Source organism: Fundulus heteroclitus, unplaced genomic scaffold (genome assembly GCF_011125445.2).
Source record: "Fundulus heteroclitus isolate FHET01 unplaced genomic scaffold, MU-UCD_Fhet_4.1 scaffold_616, whole genome shotgun sequence".
NCBI lineage: Eukaryota > Metazoa > Chordata > Actinopteri > Cyprinodontiformes > Fundulidae > Fundulus > Fundulus heteroclitus.
In genome coordinates, this window is record NW_023397051.1 from 2,792 (window position 1) to 16,843 (window position 14,052).

Below are 14,052 nucleotides of genomic sequence, written 5' to 3' on the forward strand. Positions count from 1 at the left end.
AACAAATTGGTATTTAACTAAAATTGCTCCTTATAAGTGTGTTTGGTCAAACCTGCTAAATATGTTGCATGAATGCTTTATACCTAAACTAACTTCTCACATCTGTGCATAAATTTAAAATTAAAAACATGGTTCAATCTTTCATTACGTTACAGTATATATACAGTATGCAATGATACAGTTGTCTGAAAAGGGAACTTTATTTGTGAAGAAATATTTATGGCTTCTCTCTGTGCATCGGGACTCAGCTGAACTGTCAACCGACACTTCCTCAAAAGAACATCTGTCATCCTTAATGTATTTCTTTGCTAAGCACAGAAAAAGATAACATTTACTGGAAAGATAAAATTATAAATTGTTAGTGCTCATGTTTGAAGGTAAGCAAGAAAACAAAGTTTACATAATGTTTCTTCACTACAAAAAATGTGTTCAAATATTTTGAAATTTGAATACATTTTTTTTTTTGTTTTATTTTATTTTGGGATCTCACATATGTCTGTTTAAGTTATTCATAATAAATATATTCAGAAACTAAATTAATCAAAGGCCCATTCAGACGTCAATCAAACTAAATCTTATTGTTTTGGTTTTAATCTTTTTCATTCTGTTGAGTATTCAAAGCACAGAGATGCTTGTTACGCTTCAGTACATCCTGTGTTGGGGATTTCCTTATAATGTTTATTGTAGTGTGGGTGGGGCCACAGTAATATGCACTCATTCAAAAACCTGATGGCAAAAGATGCCTTCATGCATAATATATTAAAATGGAAAATTCACATTACAATGAAATCCATATCATTTCTAGCTTTTATCAGCTGATACCTCATCCTAAATTATATATTGAACCTGGCTTAGGTTCTTATCTCAGTCAGAGATCTGCTACGGTTATAAAGTATGGCTTCATGTCAACTCTTAATTTATTCAGACTTATTAGAAACAAGGACTCAGATGACGTAAGTATGTCTAAGTTATTATCATCTTTGAGGTTTTTTTTACTTTTTTTTTTTTACTTTGGTTACTTTGTATTTTCTGTTGTCTCAGGTTTTGTTCAAGCAGTAAATGGAGAGTGCAGCACTCACTTACTGGGGACAGGGGACCGAAGTCATAATATCCTAAGCAGGTAAGTCACATTTAAAAAACTATTCCTCATTGCTATTTCTTACTTTTACATTTTTATTTTCAAATTTGTTCTCTTGGTGATAGAGATGTTCTGTTGTTATTTAACTTTCTAAAATCTATGCAGACAGAAACAGATGAGCAGAACAAACATGCCTGTTCTTTCAACGTAGTGAACGCAACCATTTTTCAGTGGCATAAATTACTACAGATTGTTGTTTGATTTGATTTTTTAATAACAATAGGACCGATTAACAAATGATCATTGTGTTTTTGTGTTCTGATAACAATCTGCCAAATATTTTACTTTATAATTGTCACTTATAAATATGCCTTCCAGCAACAGCTTTCGTAGCATATCAAAAAAACTGCAATAACTATGCTGCACAAATTTAGAGCACATTTTCTACAGATATAAAAGGCACTCAACATGTTCTGCCTAGACGTACTAATAATTTTATTTTCCTTAAAAAAGTATATATAATCAAGACAATATTATTTATTGACTGGAGCTTGAAAGAAATATTCATTTTTAAGGGTTGAGGTATTTAGTGAAACAGCTAACTTCATGACTTCATATTTTAGATATTAGTCAGAAGAGTTTGCTTAAAAATGTGTATTTTATTACGTAGCTGTAAAGTTGTTTTTTTTATTCTCTTTATTGTATTGAATGCAATCTGCAGTAAGCAATAAGAAGCAAGCTATTTGGTATGTATAAAGAAGTGTTAGACTTTCCCCAGCTTTAATTTGAGTAAAACTCTGATTATGTTTCTGACGCGCTCTTTTATACAGTCTGTCCTTCTTCAGTTGTAAAACATACTGAAAATTAGCAAGACAACAACAATAAAACTGTTGCAGATGCAATGTATTTTATTTTAGACCTGAAAAACTCTCTAGAACTGTAGCTGTAACTTAAAATCTACCTGTAACCAACATGTTGCACAATATAGTAGTGATCGCATTAATATTGTCACTAAGAAGTTCACACATTTTAAATAAGTACATTTCTGCTGAGCCTATTGGTTGTGTATAACAAGCTAAGTCTTTAGACAAAGTAGTTTAATACAATTAACATGTTTTATCTTAAAAGTTTTTTCAGTGCGCAATCTAAATGCGTATTCCAAAGAAACATTTATAAAACAAGCGGCTGAAAAGTACGTGATACAGATTAGCCTCTGTAGATCTAAAAGGCATTGTCATTTTCAGTTGATGGTAATATTGTGTAAATCCAACTATAAGTAAGTGTTTGACATGTTAATTGTTATGTTAATAGAATGGGGATCCTCTTTATTCATTTATGTAACAGTTTGTTAACAAATATGAGAATAAGGAGAAATATCATCAAATAATGAGAAAAAAACATTGTTACCATACAAAACTTAGATTTCTAAGGTAAAATAAATAAAAAGGCTGACATAATGTAAAAAAAAAAGTAAAACTTGCAGTAGTTATGGTTTCTATTAGCATATATTTTTCTTGAATATTTATCATTCTAAACATTGTGACACTGGATACAGGTATGAGTTTAATATATATGTTCTAATAGATTTATTTTGTAAATGAGAACTCATGACTCATTTATAATAATATTTATTATTATAATTATAATAATTGTGTCAAATAAGATCTAAATTATTTGACCTTAAATATATACCAGAGTCCGGCAATTTAATAGTTGTTATTAGCTGCACTAGCTTCATAGTAGCATTTAAGATCTGTGTTTGTAATATGCATATTTATTTCTGTATGTTAAACTTTAAACTTCAAACTTTTTTTTCTTTTCTTTTATAGAGACATCTTCATCTCCAACTCTGTTCCCACTAACTCCATGTGATTCTGAGAGTGGGGATTATGTCACCTTTGGCTGTCTCGCCCAGGACTTTTTTCCAAAAGGTGTTACGTTCCAGTGGACCAATGCCGGCAAAACTAAAGTGGCTTCTGACCAGTATATTTTTCCTCAAAATAACGCCAACAACAGATTCACTGGAATCAGTGTGATCAGCGTGCCAAGATCGGAGGCTTCGTCCTACAAGTGTTCTCTCACTCATCCTACAGGAGAAAAATCTGTGCAAGTGGGATGTATGTAATTTTTCATTACAGCAAAGGTTTTGTTTCATTTCTATAATGCATATTTCTTTCAGGGGAGAAACGTCAAATATCTAAATCTAATGTCTTTTTTGTTCACTATCTCTTTAGATGTCATCTCACCTCCACATGTAACATTGCTCTCAGTGCCAGAAGGAGACAAACAGGTCTTGGTCTGTTCCATGAAAGATTTTGCCCCCAAACAACTGTCAGTCAGTTGGAAGAAAAACAACAACAACATTGTGACTGGCTTCAGTAGCTTCAATCCCCAAAAAAGTGGAGCAGTTTATTCGGCTGTCAGCATCTTAACAGTTGACAAAACAGACTGGGACAATAAAGCTGTTTACACCTGTGGGGTTACTCACAAGGAACAAAATTATGAAAAGAAGGCCTCAAAAGGTATAGTACACTGTGATTTTTTTTGTTTTTACTTTATAGAAATTATACTAAGTATAATAGGATGGTCTTGATATGTAATTGCATACTATTCAATCATTCTATCTTAAGATACTTGTTTACAAAAAGACAAAATATATTTTTTTCCCTCTTTTCCCATTTAGCACCTGTTACAGTGAAACTGAGCCCCCCCAGTCCTAAAGCAATGTTTTCCAATAAACAAGCAGAGCTAAAATGTGTTGTTACTGGACAGGATAGAGGCATTTTATCAAGTACTACTATTAATTGGTACATTAATGGACAGCAAGTGACCAACGGGATAATTGATGGTAGCAATTCAGGAGAAAAATACAGCACATTAACTCGAAACCTTGCTGAATGGAAGAAAGTCAACACAGTGAGCTGCTCTGCCACGATCAAAGACATGACACCAGTAACTCAGAGTCTGACTGTCAACAGAGGTATGCCTTTCAACTTATTGTATGGTCTTTACTGGGTAACTGCTTCTGTGCTGTAAGTGCATCAAAAACAGATGTTACAAATAAATGATAAAGCATAATATATTGTTGCTGTGATAAATTATATTGTTAAAGTCTGTACTTCAATCTGAAGTATGAATTTTCTAAATAATTTGTCAATTTCTTTTAGGAAATGAAAAGCCCAACATTGAAGTCCTAATTGCTCCAAATAGCACAGACAGTGAAGTCACTCTTGTGTGTCTGGTCACCAGTTCAGAGGAGCAAGATTATTACAATCGCCTGGTCAGAAAGTTCTGGGAATGATCCTGAAATTTTCTTTAATGGGATTAACTTGCCCACACAGAAGATAAGGAACAGTTACTTGGTTTCAAGCCTCTACACCATCACCAAGGACAGCTGGAACAGAAAAATGTTCAGCTGCAATGTTTGGCCTGCAGGCAGTGATCAAGCTGTCAAACCTCATTATGCGTCCAGGTTCTCAGATCATGCAGGTGAACCTCCCTTATACAAAAACAAGTGGTGTGTTATCTTAATTTACTTGTTCTCAAAAAGGAAGAAAAGAAAAAATAATATTTTCTTTTTTCCCCCTTCTTTCACATTTAGCACCTGTTACAGTGAAACTGAGCCCTCCCAGTCCTAAAGCAATGTTTTCCAATAAACAAGCAGAGCTCAAATGTGTTGTTACTGGACAGGATGGAAGCATTTTATCAAGTACTACTATTAATTGGTACATTAATGGACGGCAGATGACCAATGGAATAATTGATGGTAGCAATTCAGGAGAAAAATACAGCACATTAACTCGAAACCTTAAAGAATGGAAGAAAGTCAACACAGTGAGCTGTTCTGCCACAAGAATCGACATGGAACAGTAACTCAGAGTCTGACTGTCAACAGAGGTATGTCAATCATTTTTATTTATGCTCTATACTGAGTAATTCTGATGAAGTGCTTCTCTGCTGTAAGCGCATCAGAAAGAGATGTTAAAGACAAATGATAATGCAATATATGTGGTTCCTTTGACAAATGATATTTCTAACACACTACTTCATTCTGAAGGATGAATTTACTAAATACCTGCACAATCTCTTTTAGGAAATGAAGAGCCCAACATTGAAGTCCAAATTGCTCCAAATAGCACAGACAGTGAAGTCACTCTGGTGTGTCTGGTCACCAGTCAGAGGATGCAAGATTACTACATCGCCTGGTCAGAAAGTTCTAGGGAAAGATCCTGAAAATTTCACTGATGGGATTAACTTGCCCACACAGAAGATAAGGAACAGTTACCTGGTTTCAAGCCTCTACACCATCACCAAGGACAGCTGGAACAGAAACATGTTCAGCTGCAATGTTTGGCCTGCAGGCAGTGATCAAGCTGTCAAACCTCGATATGTGTCCAGGTTCTCTGATCATGCAGGTGACCGCCTTTATACTAAAGCCTAATGACGGGTTATCTTGAGTTATTTCTTCATCAAAAAGAGCTGAAAGAATAATTTTCTTTTTTTTCCCAATTCCTTCACTATTTAGCACCTGTTACTGTGAAACTGAGCCCTCCCAGTCCAAAGGCAATGTTTTCCAATAAACAAGCAGAGCTCAAATGTGTTGTTACTGGACAGGATAGAAGCATTTTATCTGATACTAACATCAGTTGGTACATTAATGGACAGCGAGTGACCAATGGGATAACTGATGGTAGCAATTCAGGAGAAAAATACAGCACATTAACTCGAAACCTTGCTGAATGGAAGAAAGTCCACACAGTGAGCTGCTCTGCCACAAGAATCGACATGGCACCAGTAACTCAGAGTCTGACTGTCAACAGAGGTATGTCAATCATTTTTATTTATGCTCTATACTGAGTAATTGTGATGAAGTGTTTCTCTGCTGTAAGTGCATCAGAAAGAGATGTTAAAGACAAATGATAATGCATTATATGTGGTTCCTTTGACAAATGATATTTCTAACACTCTACTTCATTCTGATGGATGAATTTACTAAATACCTGCACAATCTCTTTTAGGAAATGAAGAGCCCAACATTGAAGTCCAAATTGCCCCAAATAGCACAGACAGTGAAGTCACTCTGGTGTGTCTGGTCACCAGTCAGAGGCTGCAAGATTACTACATCGCCTGGTCAGAAAGTTCTAGGAAAGATCCTGAAAATTTCACTGATGGGATTAACTTGCCCACACAGAAGATAAGGAACAGTTACTTGGTTTCAAGCCTCTACACCATCACCAAGGACAGCTGGAACAGAAACATGTTCAGCTGCAATGTTTGGCCTGCAGGCAGTGATCAAGCTGTCAAACCTCAATATGTGTCCAGGTTCTCAGATCATGCAGGTGACCGCCTTTATACTAAAACCAATGACGGGTTATCTTGAGTTATTTCTTCATCAAAAAGAGCTGAAAGAATAATTTTCTTTTTTCCCCCTACCTTCACATTTAGCACCTGTTACTGTGAAACTGAGCCCTCCCAGTCCTAAGGCAATGTTCTCCAATAAACAAGCAGAGCTCAAATGTGTTGTTACTGGACAGGATAGAAGCATTTTATCTGATACTAACATCAGTTGGTACATTAATGGACAGCAAGTGACCAATGGGATAACTGATGGTAGCAACTCAGGAGAAAAATACAGCACATTAACTCGAGACCTTGCTGAATGGAAGAAAGTCAACACAGTGAGCTGCTCTGCCACAAGAATCGACATGGCACCAGTAACTCAGAGTCTGACTGTCAACAGAGGTATGTCAATCATTTTTATTTATGCTCTATACTGAGTAATTGTGATGAAATGTTTCTCTGCAGTAAGTGCATCAGAAAGGATGTTAAAGACAAATGATAATGCATTATATGTGGTTCCTTTGACAAATGATATTTCTAACTCTGTACTTCATTCTGAAGGATGAATTTACTAAATACCTGCACAATCACTTTTAGGAAATGAAGAGCCCAACATTGAAGTCCAAATTGCTCCAAATAGCACAGACAGTGAAGTCACTCTGGTGTGTCTGGTCACCAGTCAGAGGCTGCAAGATTACTACATCGCCTGGTCAGAAAGTTCTGGGAAAGATCCTGAAAATTTCACTGATGGGATTAACTTGCCCACACAGAAGATAAGGAACAGTTACTTGGTTTCAAGCCTCTACACCATCACCAAGGACAGCTGGAACAGAAACATGTTCAGCTGCAATGTTTGGCCTGCAGGCAGTGATCAAGCTGTCAAACCTCAATATGTGTCCAGGTTCTCTGATCATGCAGGTGACCGCCTTTATACTAAAACCAATGACGGGTTATCTTGAGTTATTTCTTCATCAAAAAGAGCTGAAAGAATAATTTTCTTTTTTCCCCCTACCTTCACATTTAGCACCTGTTACTGTGAAACTGAGCCCTCCCAGTCCTAAGGCAATGTTCTCCAATAAACAAGCAGAGCTCAAATGTGTTATTACCGGACAGGATAGAAGCATTTTATCTGATACTAACATCAGTTGGTACATTAATGGACAGCAAGTGACCAATGGGATAACTGATGGTAGCAATTCAGGAGAAAAATACAGCACATTAACTCGAGACCTTAAAGAATGGAAGAAAGTCCACACAGTGAGCTGCTCTGCCACAAGAATCGACATGGCACCAGTAACTCAGAGTCTGACTGTCAACAGAGGTATGTCAATCATTTTTATTTATGCTCTATACTGAGTAATTGTGATGAAGTGTTTCTCTGCTGTAAGTGCATCAGAAAGAGATGTTAAAGACAAATGATAATGCAATAATTCAATGCTGACAACCCAGGGTCCAGACCAGGAAGCAGAGCCGTAGTTTAACACACCTCTCTGCAGCTTCTGTACTGTTACCCATCCATTATCCTATTGAGACGGTGTCTTTCCCACGGCCAAAACTTAACAGATCAAAAACTCATCTAAAAGGAACAAATCATAAAAACCTAATAAAAATCAATACGGTTCACCATGAACCTAAAAATAAAACAATTAAATGTGGTCTATTAAATATAAGGTCTCTCCCTCCAAAGACTTTGTTAGTTAACAAATTGATTTCTGATAAACAGATTGATTTGTTTTGTCTCACAGAAACCTGGCTACAAGAGGACTATGTTAGTATAAATGAGTCAACTCCCTCCAATTATTCAAATTTCACATTCCCAGATCTGTGGGAAGAGGAGGAGGAGTGGCAACCATCTTTCAGTCTGATTTATTAATTAGTCCCAGGCCAATTAATAACTACAGTTCTTTTGAACATTATAACCCTCAGTTTCCCTCATCCAAACTGCAAAGCAATAAAACCTCTTCTGTTTGTTGTTTTGTATCGTCCACCAGGCCCTTACACTCAGTTTTTGGATGAGTTGTCAGATTTCTTATCTGATTTGGTGTTAAATACTGATAAGGCTATTATAGTGGGTGATTTTAACATCCATGTTGACACAGAATGTGATAACCTTAGTGTAGCCTTTAAAACTATCCTAGATTCAGTTGGTTTTGCTCAAAATGTGCATAAACCGACGCACTCTTGGCTCCATACTTTAGACCTTGTGCTGACATATGGCATTGATTGTGAAGAATTAACAGTATTTCCTCACAACCCTGTCCTATCTGATCATTTTTTAATAACATTTGAGTTTAATCTAACTGAGTTCTCCACCCCCAAAAGAGGGTTCCATTATAGTAGATCTTTATCGGATAATGCTGTATCAAAACTTAAAGAGTCTGTCCCCTTTTTAATATCCTCCGTATTGCAGAAATGCCCTGTAGATGGCAGCAATGTTGTTTCTTCCAATTCACAAATAGATGTCTTTGTAAACGGTATGACTTTGTCATTGCGTTCTGCATTAGACAATGTAGCTCCCTTGAAAAAGAAGGTGATTATTCACAGGAAGCTGACTCCTTGGTTTAATTCAGAGCTGCGTTCCTTGAAGCACAATGTTAGGAAATTGGAGAGAAAATGGCGCTCTACACACCAAGAGGAATCCTACCTAATCTGGAAGAACAGCCTATTGTTGTATAACAAGACCCTTCGCAAAGTTAAAGCAGCATATTTTCCATGATTAATTGAGGAGAATAAGAATAATCCTAGATTTCTCTTCAGTACAGTTGCCAAACTTACCCAGAGCCACAGCTCTGTTGATCCATCCATTCCCTTAGCTCTTAGCAGTAATGATTTTATGGGATTCTTCATAAATAAAATTGATTCCATTAAAAATAAAATAATTGGCATCCTCCCAAACATGATTACCTCGTCCTCAGTAAGTGAGGCAGCATTGGAGGAATCCTTAGAACCTGTGCAGTGTCTGAACTGTTTAAAAGCAGTAGAGCTTTCTGAGCTATCTAAAATTTTAGCTTCATCTAAACCTTCTACCTGTATATTAGACCCAATCCCAACAAAGTTGTTTAAGGAGGTATTCCCTCTGATCAGTGGTCCTATTTTAGATATGATTAATCTATCCTTGGTAAATGGATATGTACCACAGGCTTTTAAAGTAGCTGTCATTAAACCTTTACTAAAGAAACCATCTCTTGATCAAGATGAGTTAGTAAATTACAGACCTATATTTAATCTTCTTTTCTTATCTAAAATTCTTGAGAAAGTAGTTGCTAATCAACTATGTGAACATTTACAAAGTAATGACCTACTTGAGGAGTTTCAGTCAGGCTTTAGAGCTCATCATAGCACTGAAACAGCTCTGGTGAAGGTCACCAATGATATTCTCATGGCCTCAGATAATGGACTTGTGTCTATACTTGTCCTGATAGATCTCAGTGCTGCATTTGATACAGTTGATCACAATATTCTCCTACAAAGACTTGAGCATACTGTAGGGATTAAGGGAAAAGCATTAGGCTGGTTTAAATCTTATCTGTCGGACAGATTCCAGTTTGTTCATGTTAATAATAAATCTTCCTCAAACTCTAGGGTCACTTGTGGAGTACCACAGGGTTCAGTCCTTGGACCAATTCTATTTACTATATATATGCTCCCGATTGGCAAAATTATCAGACTGCATGGGATTAATTTCCACTGTTATGCTGATGACACTCAGCTATATTTATCCATAAATCCTGATGAATCCAATCAGTTACTTCGACTGCAGTCATGTCTTGATGACATCGAAAGCTGGATGACTTTAAATTTCCTGCATTTAAATTCTGACAAGACAGAAAAACTAGTCCATGCATTTGTTACTTCAAGGCTGGACTATTGTAATTCTTTACTATCAGGAAGTCCACAAAATGCAGTTCGAAGTCTTCAGCTGATCCAAAATGCTGCGGCAAGAGTTCTGATGAAAATCAACAAGAGGGATCATATTTCTCCAATTTTAGCTTCCCTTCATTGGCTTCCTGTTAAATCAAGAATAGAATTTAAAATTCTCCTTCTAACGTATAAAGCCCTTAATAATCAAGCTCCATCGTATATCAGAGCTCTGATTACCCCGTATGTTCCTAACAGAGCACTTCGCTCTCAGACTGCAGGTCTGCTGGTGGTTCCTAGAGTCTCTAAAAGTAGAATGGGAGGCAGATCCTTTAGCTATCAGGCTCCTCTCCTGTGGAACCAACTCCCAGTTTTGGTCCGTGAGGCAGACACCCTATCTATTTTTAAGACTAATCTTAAAACTTTCCTTTTTGACAAAGCTTATAGTTAGAGTGGCTCATACCCTGAGCTATCTCTATAGTTGTGCTGTGATAGGCCTAGGCTGCTGGAGGACATCAGGGTCTAATTTTCTCACTCTACTGATTTCTACTGTTCTTCAGTCTACTGTTCTCCAGTTTTGCATTGTATTACATTGAAATGACTATCATCATTTCAGCTTTTAAGTTTTTGCTCTCTCTCTTTTTCTTCATAGTAGGTACACCTGGTCTGGCGTTCTGTTAACTGTGACATCATCCAGAGAAGACGGCTCACCCGCTACTACCATCTAATGTAGAACAGATTACTAGACTAGATCAATGTGTGCTTCTGTGCTTTTTTGTCTGTCTTGTTGTGTCTCTGCTCTTTCTTCTGTAACCCCAGTCGGTCGAGGCAGATGACCGTTCATACTGAGCCCGGTTCTGCCGGAGGTTTTCCTTCCCGTTAATGGGGAGTTTTTCTTCCCACTGTTGCTTCATGCTTGCTCAGTATGAGGGATTGCAGCAAAGCCATGTACAATGCAGATGACTCTCCCTGTGGCTCTACGGTTCCCCAGGAGTGAATGCTGCTTGTCGGGACTTTGATGCAATCAACTGGTTTCCTTATATAGGACATTTTTGACCAATCTGTATAATCTGACCCAATCTGTATAATATGATTGAACTTGATTTTGTAAAGTGCCTTGAGGTGACATGTTTCATGATTTGGCGCTATATAAATAAAATTGAATTGAATTGATTGAATTGAATTGAATATATGTGGTTCCTTTGACAAATGATATTTCTAACACTCTACTTCATTCTGAAGGATGAATTTACTAAATACCTGCACAATCTCTTTTAGGAAATGAACAGCCCAACATTGAAGTCCAAATTGCTCCAAATAGCACAGACAGTGAAGTCACTCTGGTGTGTCTGGTCACCAGTCAGAGGCTGCAAGATTACTACATCACCTGGTCAGAAAGTTCTGGGAAAGATCCTGAAAATTTCAATGATGGGATTAACTTGCCCACACAGAAGATAAGGAACAGTTACTTGGTTTCAAGCCTCTACACCATCACCAAGGACAGCTGGAACAGAAACATGTTCAGCTGCAATGTTTGGCCTGCAGGCAGTGATCAAGCTGTCAAACCTCGATATGTGTCCAGGTTCTCTGATCATGCAGGTGACCGCCTTTATACTAAAGCCAGTGACGGGTTATCTTGAGTTATTTCTTCATCAAAAATAGCTAAAAGAATAATTTTCTTTTTTCCCCCTTCCTTAACATTTAGCACCTATTACTGTGAAACTGAGCCCTCCCAGTCCTAAAGCAATGTTCTCCAATAAACAAGCAGAGCTCAAATGTGTTGTTACTGGACAGGATAGAAGCATTTTATCTGATACTAACATCACTTGGTACATTAATGGACAGCAAGTGACCAACGGGATAACTGATGGTAGCAATTCAGGAGAAAAATACAGCACATTAACTCGAGACCTTAAAGAATGGAAGAAAGTCAACACAGTGAGCTGCTCTGCCACAAGAATCGACATGGCACCAGTAACTCAGAGTCTGACTGTCAACAGAGGTATGTCAATCATTTTTATTTATGCTCTATACTGAGTAATTGTGATGAAGTGTTTCTCTGCTGAAAGTGCATCAGAAAGAGATGTTAAAGACAAATGATAATGCATTATATGTGGTTCCTTTGACAAATGATATTTCTAACACTGTACTTCATTCTGAAGGATGAATTTACTAAATACCTGCACAATCTCTTTTAGGAAATGAAGAGCCCAACATTGAAGTCCAAATTGCTCCAAATAGCACAGACAGTGAAGTCACTCTGGTGTGTCTGGTCACCAGTCAGAGGCTGCAAGATTACTACATCGCCTGGTCAGAAAGTTCTGGGAAAGATCCTGAAAATTTCACTGATGGGATTAACTTGCCCACACAGAAGATAAGGAACAGTTACTTGGTTTCAAGCCTCTACACCACCACCAAGGATAGCTGGAACAGAAACATGTTCAGCTGCAATGTTTGGCCTGCAGGCAGTGATCAAGCTGTCAAACCTCGATATGTGTCCAGGTTCTCAGATCATGCAGGTGACCGCCTTTATACTAAAGCCAATAACAGGTTATCTTGAGTTATTTCTTCAACAAAGAGAGCTGAAAGAATAATTTTCTTTTTTTCCCAATTCCTTCACATTTAGCACCTGTTACTGTGAAACTAAGCCCTCCCAGTCCTAAGGCAATGTTCTCCAATAAACAAGCAGAGCTCAAATGTGTTGTTACTGGACAGGATAGAAGTATTTTATCTGATACTAACATCAGTTGGTACATTAATGGACAGCAAGTGACCAATGGGATAACTGATGGTAGCAATTCAGGAGAAAAATACAGCACATTAACTCGAGACCTTGCTGAATGGAAGAAAGTTATCACAGTGAGCTGCTCTGCCACAAGAATCGACATGGCACCAGTAACTCAGAGTCTGACTGTCAACAGAGGTATGTCAATCAATTTTATTTATGCTCTGTACTGATTAATTGTGAAGAGATTTTTCTCTGCTGTAAGTGCATCAGAAAGAGATGTTAAAGACAAATGAAAATGCATTATATGTGGTTCCTTTGAGAAATTATATCTCTAACACTCTACTTCATTCTGAAGGATGAATTTACTAAATACCTGCACAATCTCTTTTAGGAAATGAAGAGCCCAACATTGAAGTCCAAATTGCTCCAAATAGCACAGACAGTGAAGTCACTCTGGTGTGTCTGGTCACCAGTCAGAGGCTGCAAGATTACTACATCGCCTGGTCAGAAAGTTCTAGGAAAGATCCTGAAAATTTCACTGATGGGATTAACTTGCCCACACAGAAGATAAGGAACAGTTACTTGGTTTCAAGCCTCTACACCATCACCAAGGACAGCTGGAACAGAAACATGTTCAGCTGCAATGTTTGGCCTGCAGGCAGTGATCAAGCTGTCAAACCTCGATATGTGTCCAGGTTCTCTGATCATGCAGGTGACCGCCTTTATACTAAAGCCAATGACGGGTTATCTTGAGTTATTTCTTCATCAAAAAGAGCTGAAAGAATAATTTTCTTTTTTTCCCAATTCCTTCACATTTAGCACCTGTTACTGTGAAACTGAGCCCTCCCAGTCCTAAGGCAATGTTCTCCAATAAACAAGCAGAGCTCAAATGTGTTGTTACTGGACAGGATAGAAGCATTTTATCTGATACTAACATCAGTTGGTACATTAATGGACAGCAAGTGACCAATGGGATAACTGATGGTAGCAATTCAGGAGAAAAATACAGCACATTAACTCAAGACCTTGCTGAATGGAAGAAAGTCCA

At 37.4% G+C, this 14,052-nt stretch overlaps 1 protein-coding gene across 1 annotated transcript; it reads left to right on the forward strand.

Moving 5' to 3' along the window:
* Positions 1–1,059: 1,059 nt before the first annotated feature.
* On the forward strand, positions 1,060–14,050 carry LOC118561342 (the record flags this gene model as incomplete). The annotated part of the gene is given in 17 exon segments (XM_036133391.1): positions 1,060–1,120; positions 2,908–3,195; positions 3,313–3,600; positions 3,762–4,058; positions 5,172–5,252; positions 5,299–5,493; positions 5,604–5,900; positions 6,097–6,417; positions 6,524–6,820; positions 7,016–7,336; positions 7,443–7,739; positions 11,555–11,875; positions 11,982–12,278; positions 12,475–12,795; positions 12,903–13,199; positions 13,396–13,716; positions 13,824–14,050. Coding segments are annotated over 17 exon segments (4,527 nt in total), but the record flags the coding sequence as incomplete, so codon positions are not given.
* Positions 14,051–14,052: the final 2 nt, after the last annotated feature.